Here is a 26,328-nt window from a genome sequence, read left to right as displayed (position 1 = left end):
AAGAAGAAGAAGAAGATAAGAAAGAAAGAAAGAGAAAGAAACGAAAGAAAGAAAGAAGAAAGAAAAAAAGAAAAAAGAAAGAAAGAAAGAAAGAAAGAAAGAAAGAGAAAGAAAGAAGAAAGAAGAAAAAAGAAGAAAGAAAAAAGAAAGAGAAAGAAAGAAAGAAAGAAAGAAGAAGAAAGAAAGAAAAGGAAAAAAGAAAGAAAAAAGAAGAAAGAAAGAAAGAAAGTGCACGCTAAATATGCACCGGTCAGGCAACCGTGGATGCACGCAGGGATGTACAGGCGCCAACAGCCATATAACGTCGCTGGTAAACACACCAACCAGCACGGTGCAGCTCGGCAAACGATTGCACTAGAGCGAAAGCGAGAGAGAATGGAACACGCGAGTGAAAGAGAACGACCAGTAGGGCACTGGAGAAACTAGATGTGGGAAAGGATGAGAAAGGGGTGAGGGGGGGGGGGCAGGCTCATTATAACCTTATTAACGGAGCCCTACCCCGCCGATCGTTGCCAACACGCGAGGCTCGGAGGGCGTGTGTCGCGCCTGGCATGCCTCATATCTCCACACGGCATGCACCGGCGCACTGAACGAAGGAGAAGACCGCGCGCTGCAGATTTCATTTTCTCTTGATTTTTTTTTCTCTTCATGTTGGCCACCACTAAGGGCAGCAGCGCGAACACACGAAAACGCATTAAAAAAGAAAAAAAAAAGGCGCACAGAACGAAACACCGGTGACCCTTAGACTGATGAAAAAAAGAAAAAAGAAAAGAGTATTCGGGGCGTATTTCGTTCCACAACAGTCCGCCACCGCGGTGGAATAGCGGCGGCGGACTGTTGGGTGTCGTTGGAATAGCGGGCGGTGGAATAGCGGCCTTGCGCATGCTGACCCGAAGGTCGCGGGTTCTATCCTGGCCGCGGCGATCGCATTTCGATGAAGGCGAAGTACTACAGGCCTGTTCACTGTGCAAAAAAAGAAAATTGATAACAAATCAAATCAAATAATAATAATAATAATAATAATAATAATAATAATAATATAATAATAATAATAATAATAATAATAATAATAATAATAATATCAGTAATCGGGGCATACTTCTGTACCATATCCGTCGCTGTCGTACAGTGGTTACGGTGCTCGGCTGCTCACCCCAAAGTCACGCGGTTCGAACCCGGCCGCGCCGGTCGCATTTCGATAGAGACGAAACGCTAAAGACCCGTGTGCTGCCACGACGCCAGTGCATGTTAAAGAACGCCACATGGTTTAAATTTCCGGAGCCCTCCACTACGGCGTGCCTCATAATCACATCGGTGTTTTGTCACGTAAAACCCCACAGACTATCGTTGTTAACACAACAGTTACCGTTAACCATCTCACTTGTCTTTATATCTGTTATCGCCGCGCGGCCCGTACATTCAAGTTAATGAACGCATGCGCGATATCGACGTCACACTGCGATCTTGATAAGAAATAGGCGAGCGCCCTGTTTTTTCAAGCATGGAAACGCGCAAGCAGACAGGATGACGATTATTGTCAGTGGGACGCACAACTTCAACGTCCCTCGTTTGTCAAAGCTTAGCTGTCCCGCGGATAAATGAACGCCAACGTTCGCAGGTATCGCTTTCGTAGCCGCCTCAAACGCAAGTGGTCCAGCAAACAAGCATCCTTTTTTCATTTATTTATTAAGGAGAAAGCCTTAGGTGCCTCATCAAACGCGAAAACTGACTTTTGGCGGTGTCAACACGAGTGAAGCAAAAAATTATGACGTGACGACGTCACCACATGGCGTCACAGATCACCGAAATTTGTGACGTCATCATGAAGTCACCATGACGTCATTGTGATGCCCCATGATTACGTCAACGCATGACCGCGTCACTTGGGAAAAAGTGGGACGATCACGGAGGCAACGCAAAAGCAGGTGAGATGCAGAAAGCTTGCGCTGCCCCCGATGCTGGAGGCAATGCATGACCACGTTAGGAGGAGAAAGCATTCGGAGGGGGGCCGGGGAAGGATCAATACATCGACTAAGAAGAAAAAGAAGAAGATGGTTTGCGACTTCGAGTCGTCTTTGCCGAATGCATAAAGAACCCTGCGAGGGCTAGCATCTGCGACATTGTCACGGCCCTTTCTTTGAGTTCTTCACAGCCAGGTCACTGAGGGGTACGTCAATAAAGAAGGAGTCAGCAAGTTTTCATATCGATGTCGGGACTTCAAAGCGTCAGAATCGACGTTCTCGAAAGAGCTAGCGAACGTAAAATAACAGCTAAAGCTGTAAGCGAAGTTTTCCTTCCTACTACTTATACTATCCTTTTAAAAGCTAACGATATAACTTATGGAAGTCTCCAACATCGAATCCATAAGCAAAACACCTATACATATGTGTAACTTCCACCGCCGAGTTTTATAGCTACTACGTTGCTAAACTTTCGGCACAGCACGCTTATACAGGAGGCCACCAAAAAAAAAGGAAAAATATCGAGTAACAACACAATGTTCCATTTCGATCGCAGTGTCCTTTCGAATGAGTTTGCCCTCTTATCGGCTCACTTCTCCGCGTCTTTAATCCCAGTTAGATGAACACGAAAAAGAGACATCGAGGTAAGAAAAAAAGAACACGCACTCCCGAATTTTCCCTCGGGCTACGCAGCTTAGACCTGCGAAGATCCCCAAGAACCCGCGCGGTGCCATAAACGCGCAAGTCCTAGCCGAGACAAGCCGAAGCCAGACAAGAAAACGGATATTTAAGGAGTAAGGGTTGCAAGCGAGCGGTTGCATTTTACTGCTACCTTCGGGCTACGGACCTTACGCGTGCGTCTCCCTTATCGTATAGAGCTGCTTCGCCTAGCTTTAAAAAAAAAAGAAAAAAAAAGTTGTAAAAGCAGCGTATCGACTCCTGCGTGGTTAAACTTCCAACGAAGCGGTATAGGGGAAAACTAAAGGAAGTGTCCTGGGAAGGTAACCTTTTCGAGGAGTGCAAAGAGCCGCAGGATGTACTAAAGGAGTTGCAGTTTAGAGCCGCCAACTAACCCACTGCTACGTAGCGGCTAAGAATGAGGAAGCTGCTGGAAGGATAGGACTACAGAAAAGGACAAATCAAGATAGGTCAGGCTAAAGGTATACAGACCTCCCGGCGGGGTCTCGGAAGCAACACATTAGGGAGCTTTAGAAAGAGGGCATTCAAATTTATAGGGTACACTATCGGCCGGGCATATATAAACAAGCGTGAGTAAACAGAGTATAAAAACAGCAATGGTATAGTTTCGGTTTTGCTATGATGTGTTTACTCAAGATGACAATCTATTATTATTATTATTATTATTATTATTATTATTATTATTATTATTATTATTATTATTATTATTATTGTTGTTGTTGTTGTTGTGTTGTTGTTGTTTCCCTACACTCCCAGTGTCACTGACACTGCATTTCACAAACGCCACTTCTTGAAAAGTGCGTCCCGATTAAAAGAAACTTCAAAGTGAAGTCGCGAGAACGTACGCCAACGCAATAAAAACAAACACCGACAAAATGAATAGCAATAAAGGGAGAGGGAACAGTATAGGGGGTGAAGGAACACACTGCCGTAGGCAGGTGAGAGACGGGGTTGTTTAACCCCCCCCCCCCAAAAAAAAAGAAACTAGAAAAAATTCTGACAACGCCCCTGGAGAAGCATCTCAAAGGGGATAACAGGGAAGTCCGGGCCGCTTAGACGTACAGAGGAGAAAACGATGCTCGACGCATGCGAGTGTACCGGCACCTCGGGCGAGAACACCCCGACAGGCAAAGAAGAGGAAGAACACATTCTCCCCATACCGAGACTAGACAAGAGCCTCACGAGCAAAAGAAAAAAGGAAGCTTAAGCATTCGACGCGAGATGGAGTCACGCTTAAAGAACAAAGCTCGAGAAGAAGAACGAGAGCGGGATGCGAGAGAAATCGCCAACACAACAACACAGAGGAGATAAGGGAGCGAAGCGAGCTGAACCGAAGAGGACGCGCGAAGCGTTTCGGGAACACGCACGCGGCCCACCACCACGAACAAAGCGCTCGCTCCCCACGGCCCCTAGGCAGCAGCAGCAGCAGCGCGGCGCCGATAAGAAACAAAAGGGAAAGCCGTTCCTTTCGCCCAGCTTCCCGAGTGGCGGGAAATAAGGAACAAGGCGCGGGAAAAAAACAAAAAAGCGCGCGAATCACATACCACGCTTCCCCTATAGGGAAACGAGGAGGAAAATGCGCGGGAAAAGAAAGGTAACGAAAGCGCGGGAATCACACCAGACGAGCGAACAAGGGGGGAGTGAGAGGGGGGCGTAGAAAGGCTACCTACATGTACTTAGAGGAAGAAACACCAGTCAACAAACACAAACTGCGCGGGAGCCTAGCGTCTTCGCTACTTACTCCTCAATCTACATGTAAGGAGGGAAAAAAGGAGCGAGCCGCCAGGGACAACGTCCGCGGGAATCGCCCTGAGGGATCGGGAAAGAAGAAGCTTCTCCGGGCGCCGAGCAAATATATACGCGAGCGTTAAGCGGGCAGCCTTTTTTGTCGTAAGCAAGTTACAAGCCATCGCGCCTCCCCCCTTTGGCGGTCTTGCTTCGGGAATTGTATATAGGGAAATAAGGAACCGCCCGCTGGAAGCCCCCGAAATGAAGAGAGGAGGCGCGAAAAAAATAGTAACAAAGCGAGTGAGTCGGCGGCATTCGCCGAACACACGAGGGAGGAGCACGGGTAGGCAACCAAAACTGCCGCGTAAATAAATACGGGAGCGAAAACGACACCCAAGGCGCCACCACCACCGAGCAAGACCAGCAGAAACTGCGTACCCGCGGCGGCCACCAACCAACACCAACAACAAGGCCTATAGGAAGCACAGTAGGGAGTGTAGTTCTCCGCGTTAGGGATGCGCCCACGGGAGGAAAGGCAAAGCGCTTTGCCGGACGCCGCCGGGAGAAGCGGCAACAATGAAGGAGGAAGAAAATGGAGAGTAAAACGGGAGACAGAAAATAGGGAAGACGAAGCGAGGATGCGCAACAAGGGTTGGCGCGGCGAGGAAGCAACAAGGAGCAGGGCGCCGCCGCCGCCCTCCCTAGCGGCCTTTCCTCCTGCTCCCTCACTCTTTCCCCAACTCCCTAACGCGTCTACTTCTCGCGTTCCTTCCCTTATCGGCGCGGACCAGCTCCCGAGGAAAAATCGGCGCGGAACACACGCAGCCAGCGCCCATAACACCGCTGACGCGCCGTGCCCGCCCCGAAAGTGCGCTCTGAAGGAACAAGGGAATGAAAAGCTGCGAAGGCGGGAGTTGCTCCAACGTTACTCTCCAGTGGTCCCAGCCTGCCACGTACATTTATATTTCGTTTCGTTCCTGCTCAGTACAGCAGCATCTCGTCCCGGCGGACAGTTGCGCCGTGTAAACGTGAAGGCCAGTCTCCCTTCGGAGGCGCTGCAGAACGCCGGCTAAGCGGAGTATACCCGGCCGCCATTGCCCCCCTCTCCTAGCGCATTTTCTTATCTTCCTCGAGGGACGAGAATCAGAAGTTGTAAGGAACCGCGCGCGAAGGAGAAGAAAACGCAGCGTAAGCGACGGCGAAAAAAAAAGGAGCTTGCGGCTCCACCCGAGGGTGTTTCGCGCGAGAAATCTCTCGCGAACCAAAACGTCGCCGCGAGTGATGACTACACCGGAGCCAGCAACAGATGGATCCGAGCGTTAGTCGTTGACGTGTGTATGCACCCTTCTTTCTGGTAATCTCAGTCGCAGGCGTTCTTCCTTGCAAAGGTGGTACAAACGAATGCGCTGTGGGCATTTAATGGACGCTTCATCGTCTGTACATGATCATCATCACACCGTGTCCTTCGTCTTCATATCTTGTGGGAACTCATCCTGGGATTGATTTGCGCAATTAGTGTGATCGGTTCGCCACGTGCTCAGAGCGCAATAAAGGCGCGTGAACTGCTAAGTCCCAAGTGGTGGAGGTTCTCAAGTTATACTACTGGCTATAACAGCCAGTGGTATAGTTGCAGCGAGTAGAATATAGTGAAAGATAAGGCAACTATGCAAGCTTACGTGACAAAAAGATTAGAACAGACAAAGGAAAGGACGGCCGAGTCTGCAGCGTGAACATGAAATATATTATGTAAAGTATACGCAACGAACAAAACTTGAGTGGTAGTTTCGCTTGTTCAGTAATATAATAAAGGATAACAGCATTACTACACAATAAACGCAGCTGGCAACAAGTCTGTATCAAGAAGTGACAATACTCCCATCGCATGAGCAATACAAGCACCGGTAGCACTAGAGAAGACAGGCCGCAGCACGTCCTTGCAGTGTTCCAAGACCAGTAGCAGTGCACTCAAGCACAGATATCTACAGACACAGCGCATCACACGCAACAGTTCGTGACCAGCTTAGCGGAGCTAAAGGGAACGCGACAGAAATAACTTGAAGTAGCGCGAAAAACAAAAAAACAACCTCGTTTCTTTGGCGCTCTTTCAAGACGATGGGCCGACTTGCCCAAACCAACAAGTTGTCGCTATCAAAGACCACACACTCGCAATAAATAACGAAAGGGCCAATCGTTCACAGGCTCTAGTCATTATCGGCGCTGCGCAAGTCACGTCGTTCGGCGTAACCCGTTCCTTCTGCGCCCCTGCTCCCAAACCTTAGCGAAGACCAAGGTGTTCGCGAGTCGTTTCCCCAAGGAGATGCTTCGGAGGCACCGAAGCTTCAACGCCCCTCCCTAATGGGGAAAAGAGGTCGAAGATACCGGCCGCTTGCACGGAGCCGCAAGGAGGCACACACGCGCGGATGCGGTCCAAAACGTGCACCGAACAGGTGCGTACAAACGCGCCTGAAAACAAACACGTAAAAGCAAACTGCAGGAACTGCGGCTGACAAACACCCGAATGCAGCCGTAAAGCGCGTCGTCCGTCGGGAACAAACACGGCCGCACCGATCAACAGACGCCAGGTGCGTGTGCGGCGTCAGTGGAGCGCATGGGAATCGGCAGGCGCGCCCGAGAGAGAGAGCTCACTTACAGGGTCTGCATTCGAGCTCGAATTAGAACGTTACGCTACTCAACAGGGGGAATCGTCGGAGTAGAGATAAGAAGAATGGAACAAGCAAAGAAGACGGATACGTTAGAAGGAGCGGCGTCGTTAATCGAACAGGAAAAAAACGAAAGAAAAGCGAACGCTCGCACTTCCGGGGAACACAACAGGGAACACTACGAGAGTTTCTTTTCTTCACTTCTTTCTCTTTTTGTTTCTCGGGCTCTCTCTTATCCAAGCCCGACATTCGGGCTGCGTGCTTTAACTACGTGCTTCGTCAATTCCCACAGGTGTTTGCTTGTGCACCAAAGATAGAGAGAGAGAGACAAGCCGCGGACGCGTGTTTTCCCCCCAAGGAAAGTTGGGGCAAAAATAAACCGAGGCTAGCATCCCCCCACCTCCCCCGAACGGTATACATCCCGTTTCGATGAATAACGGGCAAAAAAGAGCGTGAAAACGGCGACGCAAGAAGTTCGAGGGGATGAGGTCAGAAGATTAAAGAAAAGAATGGACTCGGTGCACGGTAGTATATAGCCAGCTTACGTATGGGACCACACGGGCGCCTAAAGCGAGAAGAACTCGAGGAGCCCTTGAGTGGCGAGGACGCTTCTCGCTGGGGATAGCGGTGGAGTTCTCAGTTCCCTAGGGGTACCCGAACAAGCTGCGCGCTTTCCACAACGCGCACACCCCTTCAAACTCCTCCGCCTGACACAACCACTATAGGCTAAGCTGTGGCGCTGACAGTTAGCAGGGGAGATTCGAAGCATCCTTCGGGGAAGGAAGGGGAGGGGAAGGTGCGGAAAGAAGAGCTTGAACCATACAGTGTCTCTAGAGGAATGCTCCGCGTGCCCGTAAAATCAGCGCCAAGCGAAAGCGGTTCAAAAGAGGAAATTGCCACCCCGGAAAGTACTTGCTCCTCTTCGTAAATGGCCCGAGAACCCTCCCAATCGCGCACTCTTGCAGGATATACACTCCTCAACACATCCCTCGGCGTCTTCTTTCGCGAAGCTAAAACAGCAGATGAAGGGGATGCTAAGAAAAATGACGTGTCAGGGGGCCAACGAGCATAACACGCCACCAAACGCCCACAACAACAACCACCCACGCGACTCTTTCCTTCTTTTTTTTTTTCTTTTAAGCGAGGTTGTCTTGAACCCTGTGCCGTCGTTGTCATCGTGGTAGTAGCAGTAGTAGTAGCAGTAGTAGTAGTAGTAGTATCAGTAACAGTAGAAGCAGGGGCGTAGGCAGAAATTTTTTTCGGGGGGGCACCTCCTTGATCTGTAGTGGGGACGAGCAGGCAGATGTGGTCGAGTGTCATTTTCTGCTCTGTAGGCTATGGATGGATGGATGAATAAACTTTATTTCGGTCCCTCGGAACGGCAAAAAAAAATTTCGGGGGGGGGGGGGGGGGGCACGGGCCCGGTGTGCCCTAACGTGGCTACGCCCCTGAGTAGAAGTAGTAGTAGGCGTCACGCGCAGTTCACGTGACCAGAAGGAGGAGTGAATAAAGAAATAAATAGAACGAAATGGTGATGGCGATGATGCTAGGAATGAGACTCGCTAACCTACACTCCCATACACTCGCACGTTTACAGCTGCACTGACCAACGGTTTTCATGGCGTGAAACTGGCCGAATATTTGCTATTGCAGTGCGAATTTTTTTAACGCGTTAAGTGGCCCACGTACAAACAAAATTCCGCTGAAGTTCTGCGGGCGACGCATGGGCCCCACGGCGGAGAAAAAAACAAGAAAACTAGAAACACATTCTCAGATCGACTGTAACCAAATTAAGTAATTTTATATGAAGTATTTAGCTAATACTGTGCATTAAACGTCATTGTTAGTTGTATAGTTTATAACACACGCCCCCTCTGTACCCACACACTTCGTTCAAGTTTATTCGTTGTTATTGAGTACAAAAAACGAGCTCACATAATACATACAGCATCAGGCGGTCCCCTTGAAAAGCTTTCGCCCACTGGCCAGCGGCGAGGTCAGCAAAAGTCGCATGCATCACAGAAGATCGAACCCGAGCCCCGTTAACTACTGTACGCACCAAAATGAAAACTCGCGGCTGACTTCCGCTAATAATAAAAAAAGACAAATAACAGAAAACGCGGGAAGAGAGTTAAGGGCCCCTCCATACTATACATCTACACAGCTACCAGAATTAGGCCGCGGCAAAACCCTCGTCCTCTTTCCTTTCCCCTTCGTCTCGGGCGAAGCCGAAGCCGGTCCAGTAGCTCGTAAAACGTAGCTGTCCCTATATAGAGCGCTGTAGCCTGAATTATAGATCAAGCGGATCGCGCGTCTCCCTTCTGCCGTCAGCGATCTTCTTTTGATTATACTTTTTCTGTTTGTTTGTTTGTTTCTTTGTTTTTTTTCCGGACCATCCATCGATATAAAAGAAGAGAAATACGGGTTTCCTGGGTATACAGGCTGAACCCTACACGACCTCTACTGTCCCTTAGACAACCCCAGCGCACGCATAGCCTCGCGAAAGTAATGGGGTCGCGGACAAGTACCGCTAACTATAGTGGAGGAGGAGGGAAAGGAGGGGCAGGAGGCGGTTCTCAAGAGAGAACGTTACACGCCGGAGAGATTGGATTGGCCAATCAACTATTCGATTTAACGCTTAAGAAGAAACTCGAAATCCTGGAACCTCCCTGCCCCTTTGGTGGAATGCTTCGCAAAACTACGTCCAGAACAAAAAAATCCAGAATTCCACGACCTCATAGACCGTCGGTACGAAAGATCAAGTTCAGACTTCGGAAAAAAATAAAAATTCGAATGAACGACTAACGGGTGCCAGGTGTCCGTACTGCTCCGTCCCACTGATGGAAGCAGATGCACACCATCTAATAGGGACATCTCCAAGCTTACAATCGGAACGTTCCAGTCTCCCACTGCGAGCCAGCCTTTGCGATCCACTGTCACGACCAGTTGTCACCGCTGGACACATGATAATATAGATTCCACAAGACGTTGCTTCGATTCATACACGACACAGGCCTCGCAACACACATTTAGTACACATATACAAACAAGTTTAAATGTAAACATTTCGACAGAAATCTGTCTGGCTGGGTGGAATATTTAGGAGGTTACTATGGCTCCAGCCAAGTTTAAGAGAGCCCGACGTTTCGGGACCGATTCGGTCCCTTCCTCAGGGGTGACTGGTTTGGTAACGGAAGCTTCTCCCCGACTTGCTCCACCGCGGCTCCGGATTTCCCTTTGCTTCACGTTTCGGAGGCCGTGAACGTAAACCGAGGGCATTGTTCCCAGGGACCGGTTCACATTTGCCGGCGTGTTTTGCCGGCCATATTAACCTCCTAAATATACAAACAAGGTATTGTGCCGTAAGGGCAAGGCTTATCGCAATTAAAAAAAAGGAAAAAAAGGACTACGGGATCTACATGCTTTTATTTTGCGCACGTGTTTCGACTCACTGGTTGTTTTGTACTCTATTTTATCCTCCACTATTTTCTGCTTTCCAGCGTTGGTTAGCAAACCGGATATTTTGATCTGGTCAACCTCCCCGTCTTTCCCTTATTTCCTCTGCCCCCTCCCCCCCCCTCTCTCTCTCTCATTGAAATCAGCCTCATTACCGCATCTGAGGGGAAAACGGGCGCTCGGGCAAGAGGTGTAGCCAGTAGTGGTGATAAGCGCAGTGGCGTAAATACAGAAAAATCGCAAGGGGCGACACACATCTTGCCACGGCGGTCACTTTGATTTTGTAAGTACGGCTTGTATTTTTATTTATATAGGAATTAAAAGAATGCTTCGAAATAAAATTTAATAAACGAGCGTGGAGTCCCAGCTCGCGTGATTGCATGTTCTACTGAGTCTTCTTTGAACCGGACGAGTGGCTGTTGCGATTTCAATAGTCTCACACAGCTGAGGGGTATTGAACACAGCTACACACTAAAAAATAAACAACCATTAAAACAAGTTGAATACGCCACGCTTAACTGCCAAGCAATTCAAATATATGGTGTTTGCAAGATAAATCTCAAGGAGGGAGGGGGGGGGGGCATTTGCAAGGGGTGTCCCTCCCAGCCGAAACACAGGGGGGGGGGGGCAGGACCCCCGTAACACCCCTCTGCGATTTACGCCAATGGATAAGGGAGTAAATACAGTACAGTTCAATTGAGTCACAAATTAATGTCGTCACCGTGCACATCATACACCATTACGGCAAATCGAATGGGCCTACAATAGAAATGCACTGCCTTCCAAAATTTCAAGAATAAATACATAAATAAACGTACACAGGGGTCCACTGTTAAAGGGAACATCGGAGCGTGTGGCGGCAGCTCGGCGCCACCACCGGCCAGCGGCTGCAACGAGTTTCGCGCAGGCGCTGTGCACGCTGTGAGTCGTGCTCTTTCGTCGTCTGCTGCCGTCTGCTTCCGCGCTGCGAATCGTCGCGAAGCCAACCGTTGACGCGACGAAAGAGCACCGGGCACGCAGCTCACTGCGTCTGCGCGAATCTCGTTGCAGCCGACGGTCGGCGGTGGCGCCGAGCTGCCGCCACGCGCTCCGATGTTCCCTTTAACAGTGGACGCCTGTGTACACGGGCCTCTACACCTTCACACACCTGCGACACCAAACCTGTTAGGCGCAATGCAGGTACAACTTCGCGTATCGAACAATGCATTTCGATACCGATCGATGCAACGCTCGCTCTACCGGTACCTCGGCCGGTCGTCGAATACAGACTACGACATTGACCGTTATCGACAACCAAGGGTCTTTTCAACATAAGAGGAGGGATGGGAGGGGGGGAGGGGGTCTATTTTTGCCAGACAGTGACGCCGAAAACGTCAAGCCGTAGGCGGACGTGTGCAACGCGTCAAAATTAGCACCGCGAGCAGTGCGTAAATACGCGCGAGACGTTGCCGCATTAAGCCCAATCGTTAACTATAGTGGCCCTGTGCGCTGCAGGGTACGCGCGTCATTACTTCAGGAGCGCGTCGCTCATTGTGTGCCATACGTGGGCGTGGCCTTCTTATTCGGTCGATAAACACTTAGCACGTTTCGCCCATAGTTCGCTGTGCACGCTCGCTAGGCATATTCACTAGCCAATATATTGATGACGTAATATCAGCGACGAAAGACGTCTACATTTTCGACACCATGAAATAAGCCAAGGACTACTTCAGGAGTTCACCGCCAACAATTTAGTGCTCATTCTGGGAAATTCGAGAACAGCTCATCTTTACGCACACTTGCTTGGCTATACCATCTTTTTCTAAGGTTCCCGATGTAATTATTTTAGTGCCTAAGCATTTGACTATCGCGTTCCTGATATACTACCCGCAGTAATATATTTAGTTAGATTTTAGTCAACTGTATACAGTTTCTGAACATTATTAATGGCTGCTAAGCAACCAGCAAAAGCGTAGTCATGCAGAGTAAGAGGTTATACGATAACTTATGAATCTCACACTCAAGGTCAATGACTCTGCCTGTTACCTCTCTGCAAAATAAGCACGCACTACTAGCAGTTGTTTAAAGCTTTACTGGCCATGTACCAAATACGCATCGGTCCTGACAATAATAAACATGTGTGACTGCAATATACCTGACGACGAACCACGGAACGACATTCTATCGTGTACACTACGCTGCTCATTCGTAGCACGTGTAATTGCCTTAGCATGCCCCATGTATATAGCTTTCGCTGCATAGCGACTCGATTATAAGCGGAAGCACAGGCGCAGGACTCTCACAAAGCAGCGTGTCGACATTGTGGTTAGGCCTAGCCCGATTCGGTTGTCGTCGGCGTAAGAACAGTAGAAGCTGTCTAAATGACCGTTTCATAGGAGATCTATAACGAACTTAACATACGCGATCGTATTACAAGCTTTCAGCCTACGGATGAGTGCAATCGCACAGCTCCGAGCGGCGCGTACACGCTCCGCATGCAGATGACTGGAGGGACTACAATTAATGACGTGTACATTTACACAACAACCAAAGGAAACGACACGCACGAGCAACGGCATTATGTGAAGTAGTAGACGGAAGAGGGGGGGGGGGGGTGAATGGATAAGTAGGCCACTATACGCCGCCAATGGCCTACGACGTCGTTACCTATACATAGCAGCACGCATGCACCACTCGAAGAAGCAACCGAAATTGACCACCGGGGTCATCCTCGTGCCCAAGGTGCCTTCTTACAGTATCGACTTACACTGACCTGTGTGTCGCGAGAAATCCAATATTGCCGAAACGGACGTACGCACGCACGCCCGCACAACACACCTGCGTGTGAGGGCGAACGTTGACGGAGTGACTACGTTATTGGGACACAGAAAAAAGTGGGTCCACCTGGTGCGAACGATTGCCCCAATATCGTTTTCTTCCATTGCCACCAACTGCACTTCCCGTTCTCAGCACCAAGACACGTGGCACAAAACATGATTATGCGTACTGAACCATAACGGAAAATGCATAACACCCCCCTCTTGCGGCCCTCGCCCTCCTCTGCCTGAATACAGCGAAAAGTTCCTTTTCAGGACAAACGTGAAGACGGTCAAAGCCGCGGCGACTCCGTTTTCTTAATTTTCGTTAAATATCAGTGCTTTTTTTTTCTTTGCGTGCCAAAACCACGGTATGATTATGAGGCACGCCGTAGCGCGAGGCAAATGAGGATTAATTATGACCACCTGGCGTTCCGGAACGTGCACTAACAACACACTGTACACGGGCCTCTCGTATTTCGCCTCCATCGAAACGCGACCGCCGCGGCCGGGATCGATCCCGCGACTTTCGGGTCAGATGCGCAGCACCGTAACCCCTAAACCACCGCGGTGAATGCCACTGAAGTACAAGAAATGCACATGCCTGCCTGCATCAATACCATAACGCGGCCAAAGGCCTGTAGAAGCATGAACAAAGAAGACACCCGCCGCAGACGCCATGTTAGGGCTAACTAACACGCACATCTTTACCAAGAGCTATACCGCACTAAACACCGCGGCGACTCGTTTGCCTGAGTCGCCAGCGGAAACGCCCGCATCATCTGCCTCTCGGGCCCGCGCGAGGAGTACGACCGGCCGAACAAATCGGGCAGCTTAATCACCGCGCCACAGTACCGGGATTACCTCGTTCATCGTGGATGAGGCTGTCTCTAGCCGCCCGCGAGAGAGAGAGATCGCGTCTACGGCACTTGAGCAGCCCATCTCTCTCTCTCTCTCTCTCTCTCTTTCTCTCTCTACGCTCTTTCTCCCATTGTCTTTACCAGCCCTCTCCCCCTCCTCCTCTCTCTTTCCGCAAGCTCTTCTCACCCATTGTCGCGTACAGATAGCTCGCTAGAACGAAAGGAAGATATCCCCGGTTAAAGATCGCTAATTACGCGATCGATTAGGAAGCGCTTACGACCCGCAGGTGATCAAGGAACAAGCGGAAGGAAGGAGAGAGGGAAAGCAGAGGGGGGCTGCACTAAGCGACGTAGCGCGCCGCGGCGGCACTCAAGCGCGCATCCTCGGAAGAGAGGACTGCGCCAACCGCGCACTCAGATGATGCATGTTTCAGAAGCGTATCGCGTGCACTTCGGAAGACCGCGGGCTGCAGAGCAGAGACCACACTGCCAAACGCGCCACATTCAGGAAAGCACTTTGCGCGACGTAGAACGCGACGACCTCGTGTTAACGGCGCGGACGCACGCACGTGTACTTCGCCTCAGGCGCAGCTTCACACGTTCAGGGTGCGTACCGCTGTTCCCCCTGCGCCGAGTGCCACGGATCTTTCGGGCAACGATCTGCCAAACAAGATTTGTGTGTGCAAAACACGGCACTGCTTCGGTACCGCATCGTGTTGTCTCCTTCGGCCCGTCTGTTATTCTGCCTCAGACAAGCTGGCCGACGTTTCGATAGGAGGACCTATCTTTGTCAAAGGCGCCTTGTCACCCTTGGCGTGTTAGTTTTAAGGGGTTAGTGTTGACGTCATGTGCCACTCCGTGTATCCATCAGTCGGCTCCCTTCTTGGCTTCGGGGATTCCTAATAATGAATCACCAACTGATCTACGCCCATACTCTTCTAAGCAAAATACAAATTCAGGTCCGTTGTTGGTACCAGCAATACTACACGCTCCCGCAAGCCTATAACGTGAGCGATTTGTGTCTTATAAACAAGCTAAAAAAATAAATATTTGTCGTAACCGAATTTAAGCAACTGTCTAGATGTGAAACTTAAACCACGAACCGTTTAGAAGCGAAATACTGCAGAAGAATTGAAAGATGGGCCAGTTGGTGACAGTTCTTGAACATAATGAAACACAGCGCGACTCTTTTCTCTTGGTCCGCATCGTGGTTGCGCCGTGTTTCACTCATGTTCAAGTCTATAATTGAAACTTAAACCGTGATCTCGCATTTATCCTCACTCGCTGTGCGCGTTGTTTCGCGCGTAACCGCATAGCGTCCTTCATCCTTTGATGCACAATTTCTCAGGCGTCGTGTGGCCGGCGACCCTGCGTATATTTTGTAAAATGTTAAGCAGATCAACTGGTCAAAAGCGATGCCACCGCGATTTACTTGAAACAAGCGAAACCGATCGATGTAAAAACGGGAAGCATAAGAAGACAACACCAAAAAAGAGAGAGAGAGAAGCATAGGGAAATTAAATAGGACAACAAACAAGAAACACAAAGCTAGAGAGAGAGGGAGAAAGAGCACGCAGGGCGGGAATGGATGGCAAATTACCGAAAAAGAAACGACCGCCTTCGGAAACAGTGAGGGAAATGTGCAATATATATAGTCGTCTACTAACGGTTTAAGCACGGCAACGCTCCCCACCCCCTCCCCGCCGCACACACACATAATGAAAGCAAGAGACAGCCGTTCGTTCGTCGGGTACTGCGCCGATATATATCCGCACGCTCGCTGAAATAGAAGAAAAAAAAAGAGAGAGAACAGCAGGAGCAGATATTGCTGGACGTCTGAACAAATACGGGCCAACTTGAAGAGGCATGCATCTGGGAATTACGAAAAAAAGAAACAAACAAACAAACAAACAAAACGGCGACGCTATCTATACGACCATAGAATTAATGTGTTTGATTAATTGGAGCAGCGCCTTCATTTGTCCTCCCCCCCCCCCCAACTCCCTTTCGTTCCACCCCGACATTTAACGTAGAAGACAAGGCAAAAAGCAAAAAAAAAAAAAAATGTCGAGAGGGAGTTGACCGGTACGGAAACCAGAGAGGGGGACCACAAGAGATGGAGACGCGAAACGACCAGCGATCGCGCGCGCGTCCAGCAATTTTTCGCTCGAAAAGCGTCCAATGCCGCCGCTGCCGCCGGCAGCGCGCGCAACCACGAGAAGCGGCGCTAGGATTAAAAAAAAAAAAAAAAAAGACGCAAAAAAGAAGCTCGAGGCCGGGATCCCCGACACTACCAGCTTCCTATATATATATATATATATATATATATATATATAACGCAAACTTTGTAACCGCCATTGTTTTCGTCCGCGCAGCCAGAGAATGCTCGCTAAGGAAGATGGACGGCTTCTGGCAATCGCGAGCAACCCCACCGCCCATTCTTCCCTCCGCTATACGCCTTCCCTCTCCGCCATTGCCCCTCGCACTCCTTCCTCCACTGTGGAGTGTAAGCCCTGGAAGCAAGTTGCGGACAATAAAGGAACGGTGAAGAATAGGGTGCTAGTGTAATGGGGTGCCGAAGGAAAAGGGACGAGAACTAAGGCAAGAGGAAAATTATGGCTCCTTTTGTTTCTGTATTACTGCCTTATAATATACACTTTTGTATTAGTGCGTGAGTGCGAAGATTAGATTAGATTAGATTAGATAGATAGATAGATAGATAGATAGATAGATAGATAGATAGATAGATAGATAGATAGATAGATAGATAGATAGATAGATAGATATAGATAGATAGATAGATAGATAGATAGATAGATAGATAGATAGATAGATAGATAGATAGATAGATAGATAGATAGATAGATAGATAGATAGATAGATAGATAGATAGATAGATAGATAGATAGATAGATAGATAGATAGATAGATAGATAGATAGATAGATAGATAGATAGATAGATAGATGATAGATAGATAGATAGATAGATAGATAGATAGATAGATAGATAGATAGATAGATAGATAGATAGATAGATAGATAGATAGATAGATAGATAGATAGATAGATAGATAGATAGATAGATAGCGGATACTAAGTGCAGCAGGGTTCGTTACCCTGCGCAGGCTGCTTTTAATGGATCCAATTTTACTGACTGGGTCCTTTAAAAGGATCCAATTAGGAAAATATAGCCGAACAGGCAAATTATACTCCTAATCAAGGTAATTAATATAGCGGATATGTAACGCCGGGAATATGAGATGTCAAGGCTGATGGCTCCGGGCTCATTTTGACTGCCTATATAGTGTTATACTACAGCGCGAAGTGACTAAGCCGCCGTCGTTAACATTACTTCAACAAAGACACGAATGAATGCTAGGAGCTAAGGACGCGGCACTTGCCGCCAGAAAGAACACACACACCCGTACACACAAACACAAAAGACTACAACTTTAGGAAATCCTTAGCAATAGGGAAAATCGGGAAGGCGGTCAAAGCGAAAACAAGTGAGAAAGCGGCCTTTTTTCCCTAAGGTGCATGGCGCCATTTGCCCGGGAAAAAAAGGAGCACCAACTGAAAAGCCACTGCAAAACAAACAACGGGATTGCCAATTAGGGAGCAAGCGGCGGGGACTGGAAGGGAGGAAAATGGGGAGAGAGGAGGTGGGAATAAGGTAGGAAGCTAAGCAGCTACCTCTCTCCCTAATGGCGCGCTCCCCGCGACGCCTAGCGGTGGTGGCGGAAAGCAACCAACGACGCGATCAGAAACTAGCGCACGTGCTTTTTTGAGAACACGTTTGGTGCCCTAGCTAGACAAAAGGAAAACGAAAAAAAAAGGGGGGGGGACACACGCGCCGTGCTTCCCTAACTCCCGGGACGCTAATATCTCTTCATTTCCGGACGGGAAAATAAGAAACGCGGAAGGGAAGCGCACGAGACGGGCACCCTGAACGCACGGCTCGTAAATTGCGCGTGCCTCGTCAGCAACCTTGTCAAGCCAAAAAAAGGAATAAGACATGCATCGGAAAACGCTTTTGTATCGCTTAACGACGGCGATCAAGAGCAGTTAAAACAATCGCGGTGTACTGAAACCTAATGGTCGCCCCAGTCACCGTTTACGCACGAATATCATTAGTAGGACAAGTCATTAGCGAATCGCGTAATTAGTAGAAACAGCTCACTATAGAACGTCGAGTAACCGAAGTATGGGCGTTCCGGGATCTGCTCATCGCGTACCCTATAGTTCTCAATGAGGCGGTCATCGCAAAGTAAGTTCATAATATCATCCAGCATCGTTTATGAAAGTATAAACGTTGTTATGGGGCCGTACTCATGATACGACGGCTTTCGGCAACAGGGTCGCTTTGTCGACCAGCTTATACACCCATCCACTTTGAAGGCCAGGGCCTCTGAAATATTCACGCCATCCACTCCACAGAGTTTGTTGGGTGAATACCCTGGCATTCAAGTGCAATATGTTGAGTAGTATCCGGGCCTTTATAGCAGCAGACCCACATGCCTCCACCTTGTTGTAAAGTCAGAAGTTGGACGATAGACTTACTGCATATGCTACCTTTACTTAGCAAGTTGCGCGCAGGTCTGGCTAGCAACCACAGCTATGCGGCGAAGCCGCACTCCATTTTTGCAGGCGACATGCTTGGCATGTCCAAGGGTGGTGATTAACTTGAGTGTCAATGTCTAGTGCCAATCCAGTTAGCTGCAGCGGCGGCGTCGAGGAATACGAAAATTGGCCCGAACGTCAGTTTCTCCGCAACGCATGGTTGCTAGCGGCGTTTGGAAGACAAACGCACAACTTGAAGGTCGACGCCGAACGCTCCCTGGCGGGCGTCCGCGCAGACGAAAAACGGCGCGACATGCTCACGCGAGCAATCAGCGAAAAACAAAAACAACAAACGAACTAAATAACAAACCAGCCAGGCAACGACAGTCAAGGTACCAAAACTTTACACCAGTCGCGAATAAAGTCGCGTTCCGCGCTCGCCGTAGCGGCCGCCCACGAAACGAACGACGGCTAAGACAAAAAAGAAAAGGAGGCTAAAAGAAGCCACGCGGACGGGTGACAAAACGAAGTAGCTGGTGCCTGGACTTGAGGAGTTGAACGAAGAAACCCAAACACAGAAGGAATTACACGGTGATACACGTAGAGAAAACGAAACGCCTGGGGACAAAAAAAAAAGTAAGGAAACTCGCCGCGGGGAATTTCTGAGGGCAATTTGTCACCAAGGAAACGATGACAACGCTCGCGAGTGGAACCACGGAGCGCAGACGAAGCGACGCCACTTTGCCGCGCCGCGCTTACCGCAAAGAACGAAACGAGAGAAGAAAAAAAAAAGGACGATAATAAGCCGTCATCGTCCCGCTGAGATGTAAGAAAGAAAGAAAGAAAGAAAGAAAGAAAGAAAGAAAGAAAAAAGAAAGAAAGAAAGAAAGAAAGAAAGAAAGAAAGAAAGAAAGAAAGAAAGAAAGAAAGAAAGAAAGAAAGAAAGAAAGAAAGAAAGAAAGAAAGAAAGAAAGATGCCAGAATCCTATGTTCTTCTTCAGCCTAGTACACTTTTCTAATGTTCCGGCGTTTTCCACTTCTCATATTTTCTGTCGACTGCCTCGTTTTCTCGTTGAAAAAGTTCCAGTTTTGAAAAGTGAGAAAGACTGTGGCGTTTCAATTTTCCCTCTGGCGAAATGACACAGCCTCGTGCAGCAGAAACAACGCGACGCGCCTTTGTATGGTTCTTTGTCAGGTTTTGCACGCCTGCCGAGGATCTTGACTCCGGTAATTTCTTTCACCGCGACCGTAACAGAAAACGAACGGCGTTCCGGCTCGTGTATTTATGGCTACGTTGAATCGGACACAAAATACTCTCGACCACAGACGCTGCCTCCCAGTATGCATTACCGAAACCACGACTGAAATGTCAACTTGTTGCGGTTACGACTGCCTCTTTTGGTGACGTAATAAGGGCATCGCTTGCGGCATCAAACATAAAAATCACACCATCTCCCGCTAAAGGGGACCATGAGGCGATGCGAAGCAGCGTTTCGGCATGTAGAGCCCGCGTTTCAGAGGGGAAGTGGAGAGGGGGAGGGGAGAGGGGTGTGAGAGGGAGAGGAGGTGTGTGGAGATGGCTTGCGCATGCGCAGTTAGGGTGGTCACGCCGCACACCACCACCACCACCACCGGATTGAACTCCGCTATAAGATGCTTCACATCTAAAATGATCGATTACATAAAAAGAAGTCCCCATGAAGCTGTAACCACATAGTGGACGATTGTCAGATACTGCATAAGTGTTACTTCGAATTACATATATGAGACCTCTACTCAGACCATTGAAGCTGGCAACTAACCGTTTGTTCCCTGTTCTTTTTTTTTCTTTTTTTTCTCGACAGCGGAGCCGTTCTAGGTCGACCTTTCGGCGTCCGGCGTCACGAAGGTGACTCTAATCACATGACTAACGTGATTCAGATCACGTGAGTAAGATCACTTAACTAAGAGAGCAAGGTATCACGCAGGAGCGAAGCCATGTCACGTGACCAGGAGAGGAAGATATTTTCGTCCTTTTCCCTTAATCAAAGTTCCTCATGATTATTTGCAATTTGCTTTTTTATTTTTGATGCACCAAAAAATGCGATCCATAAAAAAGAAAAGCCATATGTATCGGCCCATACTTCTTTTGCTGCGCCAACATTATGGCATGGTTAACTGCGGCAACTGCAGCGATGTGTTCTTGCACCGACGCATCATACAGTGCCTTAATTATTGCGACAACTCCTCAAAAGAAATAAACGCTCGTTCTTGTGCTTTGTGTTTTCTGTCTGCGTATTTTCGTACTGGGCTAAACATTATTTCGGCTTGTTGGTTACCGTAGCAACAAGCCCAGTTAAAATAAGTATTTTCAAGCAGATGATCGCGTGATCAATACCGCGCTCATTATTTCTATTACAACACTCCTGAGACAGTATTGAAATAAAGGGCAACGTGGCGCCTCACGAGATCTCGTTTTCGCGCACTGCTATATTTAACAACAGATAACAGGCCGAAAAGAATACGCGCCAAGTTCACTGTGCGCGAGAACAAATTCCTGTTACAATAAAGATACACGCTTCTTTCAGCCACACCCCCATTTACTGTCAACCCCCAACTTGCGGCGTTTTTTTACCGTCATCCCCATATTTCTCATAGAGAAATAAAGGTTCTCTTGATTTATAAAAAAATTTAGTGATTGATTGAGAAAGCTTAATGTGTATTATCATGCAACTCTATCTAGCACATCTACGACGCCAGGTTACTTAATCAATTGTTTCAGAAGACTAAATGTATGCTATCCAGCAGCTTCCGGCTAATCTACCCTATAGCAAATCTATGCCGTCAGCTTGCTTAATCAATTTATAAGCCTTAACGTATGCCATCCTGCGGCTTCCCGTAAATCTACGCTAGCAAATCCATGACGTCACCTGGGGTCAAAGAGTCAGAGACGACCGACTGATACAAAACTGCAAATTTCCAGCTTGCGCGCGTATAACTGCAGGTATACACGTACGACGACGTCACCCAGGAGCGTGCACAGTTTCATACGACCGACGGAAACGAAGGATGCGTGTGCGTAAACGGCAACCAATAATGAGAGAGAGAGAGAGAAGACAGACCTCGGCTGGTTCCGGTGGCCTTGTCCCGGAGCACGTTGATCTGGTAGACGGGCCCAAAGTCCTCGAACATCTTCTTCAGGTCGCTCTCGTCCCACGAGCGCGGAATCTGGCCCACAAACATCTTGATGGCGTCCGGGTCAGGCTGGTCCTTGCCCACCGGTGAATTCATCGTTCTGCGATCGACGATACAGTCGAGTATAAGATGAAGTCCGGCTGCATGCACCAAGCAGGCGAGTGTAACGTCGCGCTCCATATATGAGTTGCAACACGATGCCCGTGGTCAAAGCGGCGCCGACACCGCAGCGGCGGCGCCGACATAGAAAACAACCAGTGACGTAAACGCTGTTCTGACTAATGGTCCTTCTGAAAACAATTTCACGTTTGCCGGTGTTACGGTGTAGGCTTGGCGGCTCTTCAATCATAGCCATCGCGTTGCAACTCATATTGAACGTCATTGCACGCGCGGTGAAAGTGTTGTGGCATGATGAAGACGTGTAACTCAGCGAAAAATTAAAAAAGAAAAAAGAAAATCTGCTCAACTCGGACAGAGCTTCGTCCGATTGACCTTTAGACTGACTTGACTAGTATTGCCTTTGACTTGAATAGACTGAATTTACCTGGTCTTAACTTCTACCGACAACGCGATCGACTGATGGAACTAATAATAATAATAATAATAATAATAATAATAATAATAATAATAATAATAATAATAATAATAATAATAATAATAATATCTGGGGTTTAACGTCCCAAAACCACGATATGATTATGAGGGATACCGTTACACCACCTACGGTTCTTTAACGTGCACCTAAATCTAAGTACACGGGCCTCAAAGATTTTCGCCTCCATCGAAAATGCAGCCGCCGCGGCCGGGATTCGATCCCGCGACCTTCGGGTCAGCAGTCGAGCGCCGTAACTACTAGACCACCGTGGCGGGGCACCGATTGATGGAACGAACGACAAGTCATACCAAGGCGCACAGGTAGTGCATGTCAATATTTCAGGTAAATCACTTTGTATATTTAAGCAGCATGCAGACGAGATGAAAGTGAACCAGAGACAGAACAGACGTCGTTAAAGGCGTAGCTATAACAATAGAAATATACGCTTGTAGGGAGAAAAACAGAAAACAATTAAAAAACGAAAGATCCAGAACGGCTAGACTGCAGTATGGCTACACATGTCTATACAAATGGCTAGACAAAACACGTTTATTGCAAACTGGGCAACTTGTTACTATAGTTCCGGGACTATTTCAATGAGAACACCAATACAGATCGTAATCATCATCAGCCCATCATTGGCGGCACGTGGAAACGGCACGCATTTAACGCCAGACACACCTCGGCGGCTCGAAATAACGAAACCACTCTCTCGAAACGAAAGACAAATTAAAGTCGCGTCGCCGTGCAACGCCTCGCAGAAACCCACGGTTCCGAGAAGGCGCGCTCCAGCAAACGTGTTCTCGCAAGAAACACACATTTCCTTACACGCAGCCTCATCGCGCCACATCCCCTCGTCGTACAGCTTTGTTCGAGCGTGAATTAAAGCGTCATTACTGGAAAGATCATCATTATCAAGCGCCTCGCCTTTTTTCCCTCTCCACTCTTGCGCCAATATCGTCGTTAATCTTCCCGAGTGTTCATTGCCTTCCGCGCTTATGAAAAAAAAAAAAAAAACAATGCGCTCTCTCTCACTCTCTCTCAAACCAAAATTACACCAGATTCCTCCGGGTATACCCTCTCCCTCTCTTTCCCACTCACTCTCTTATATCGGTGTTCATAAGCCCGCGTCTGCCGGGGAGATATGCTTCCATCCTCGCCCGATTAATGAGCCGCGCCTCGTCGTTCAAATTCGACGGGGCTCGATTTAATTTCCCCAGCGAGTTCAGGTGAACAACAAGAAAAGAAATAAATAAAGGGAGAAATGAAAAGAAAGAAAGAAAGAAAGAAAGAAAGAAAGAAAGAAAGAAAGAAAGAAAGAAAGAAAGAAAGAAAGAAAGAAAGAAAGAAAGAAAGAAAGAAAGAGCGTTCTATGCGCCTGCAAAGTTGGCAGAAAAGCCGTTGCGGAACATCAAAGACCGGTCGTCGGCGTATCGCTCCATGGCGTGCTCGAGACAAGATTAGTCCGTGAATCAAACTGAACGCAAGAGAGAACACATGACAGAGAGAGAGAGAGAGAGAGGGAGGGAGAGACGAAGCTGAAAGTACGTGCGAACATAGCAAGAAAACAAAAAAGAAAATGGGGGAGGGATAGGGAACACGCAGTACAGTTTTAAAGGATGATTAGAGTGTATCGTTTTAAACCTCTCATTAACTATCGGTTTGAGAAAGCGCTGGAGCGGAACTGAACGAGAAAAAAGAAATGTACACAAGCTCTGAATTTCAGGTCTGAAGAGCGTTCTGAAACGCGAACAGCGACATCCTATCGCTTCTTGCGATGATTCGAAGAGACGACGCGACTGGAAACTCTTGCATGCCTTTGCTGATGTGTGCTAGTCGTGTTAGAAGTTGGGATGAACGTTTTAGCGTGATCAGCAGGCAAAAAAAGGACGAAAAGGGATACGTGGACGCCGTAATCGGTAACTATCTTGGGTATCACAGATTAAATAGCGTAAACCTAACACTACAATGATGCAAGGGCACATTCGACTGTACAGGTAACCAGTACATAAAGTCGGAAACAAACAAGCAAACGCAGTGCACACGTCTCGTTAACAGACACTCACACGCTGATAGAGCGATGTCAATCGACAAGAACACAAATTCAAAACCCACTGCCCGACTTCTAAGCCTTACAGCTTACTACAGAGTCACCACACCTTCCAAGACGCTTAGTCACATTATTAGTCAGTCGTTGGAAAATACTGCTCATTCACAATTACATGTCAACAACAGTGCCGTGTGGTCTGTTTGCACTCGATGTCACCAGATGGCGCCTCCTGCGCTAACACTCGCATCTACGTCAATGGTAGTTCAGTATGCCGCAACAAATGACTACGGGTATAAGACAGGCGGAAACAATTTAATATTTAATTCGTCAAAAGTACCGTCTTTCCGCTGCCTTCTTTAGCAAGCCTATGGCCTCGTATCGAACTAACTACACCAACACACTATCTACAAGCGGCCTGTAAAGAAGCCCAGCACAGTTTGGTCCAAGCAAGCCATTTATTAAATGACCACGGTACACCGCACATCGAAGCCGCTCAGACCACACGGTATCCACAGCGTTATCGCTGAACGCGAGCGCGCTCAAAAAAAAAAAAAAAACTATGCCAACGGGACGCCATGCTTGCCAACACCACCCCAAAAGCCAATACGACACCCTCAGAAACACCTCCCTCGGCAAGAACCCCGAACTACACTCCGTCCCACGGGCTGACCGTGGCAAAGACCAGGCGCACTTTAATTACGCGGGCGCCAACGCAGCGGTGTTTGACGCCGGCTGTCGCCCCCTTCATAATGAAGCCCAAGACGGTGCGTGCGTCCGCGCACGAAGGAGGGAAAGGAGGACATTGTACACGCAGAAAATGCGCGCGGAAGCATTAAGAGGCTAACGGATAGCGTCCACGCGCTGCTGAAAACAAAGCCAGGAGGCAAAATGAGTCTGCAAGCGGCGAAGGTGAGGGCTGCGGAAAGCTATTAGAGAGCGCCTAATGGCCCCCGAGACCCGAACCCCCTCTCCCCTCTTTCACTCTCACTCTCTCTTCAGGGGCCATGCCCCCTCTCCCCCTTTATTTCTTTCTCTCTCTCTCTCTCTGCATCGCGCCGCTATTATTGCCCGCCACAAAGCAAACAAACAAAAGGATGGATGAGTAAACGGTTCGCGGGGAGGTTCTCCCCAGTTCCCTAAAAAAAAAAAGGTTGAGGAAATTAGTCCATACTATAGCCCAGCAAGCGGGTTAGGTAAATGGAGCGGCCAAACTTGAAACGCCAACGCCGTGTGGCGGTCGTAACTGGGGAGAAACTTTGTTACGAGAAACTTTACGCTGCTCACCCTTTCCTACGCCTCTAAACAGCGAGACCTTTTGTTTATAATTACATACGGCAGCTTAATAGGAGCACATTTTACTTGCTTATCCAGCTCTTGAGCTGGATCAGCACATTTTACACAACAGGGCATTTCACTCGCTGGTCCAGCAATTGAGCCCACGCAAACCTAAACAACGGTGCCTAAATATGTTAGCCCCCCTTCTTTTCAGCAGCACTTGTCATACATAGATGCGCAGCTTGAGAGCTTGAGACATCGCAGCTGCCAAGACATGAAAGTGCGACGATGAAGGATGCGTGCAGGCAATGTGCACGAGAACGCCAAAGCTTGCATATAGGAACAGCAACTACGACTCAATCATAACTTTTTCGAACAGCACAAAAGGCGAGGCCTCACAGAAAAACAAAGGTGTTGTGTTTGCCGTTCCCTTAAATGTCCCAGCTCTTTCATACGTACCAACTAATGCAAGCTTGCCCTTTCCGTTAACTGACATGTAAGGTTTCCATCAGAC

The 26,328-nt window shown here is 48.5% G+C and overlaps 1 protein-coding gene across 3 annotated transcripts in view; it reads right to left on the bottom strand.

Annotated features, from left to right (window-relative positions):
• The window catches only part of LOC119402024 (CUGBP Elav-like family member 2), a 597,777-nt gene that overhangs the window by 472,871 nt on the left and 98,578 nt on the right, over window positions 1–26,328 (bottom strand). For all 3 annotated transcript variants that reach the window (XM_037669081.2, XM_037669082.1, XM_037669080.2), the window contains one exon: window positions 21,822–21,994. In XM_037669081.2, the coding sequence (XP_037525009.1) occupies window positions 21,822–21,990 (169 nt within the window). In that variant the 5' untranslated portion in view covers window positions 21,991–21,994. The remainder of the gene's footprint in view (window positions 1–21,821; window positions 21,995–26,328) is intronic.

Source organism: Rhipicephalus sanguineus, chromosome 8 (assembly GCF_013339695.2).
Source record: "Rhipicephalus sanguineus isolate Rsan-2018 chromosome 8, BIME_Rsan_1.4, whole genome shotgun sequence".
Classification (NCBI taxonomy): domain Eukaryota; kingdom Metazoa; phylum Arthropoda; class Arachnida; order Ixodida; family Ixodidae; genus Rhipicephalus; species Rhipicephalus sanguineus.
The sequence above is the reverse complement of the archived record's forward strand: the minus strand, read 5'-3'. Positions and strand labels throughout refer to the sequence as shown.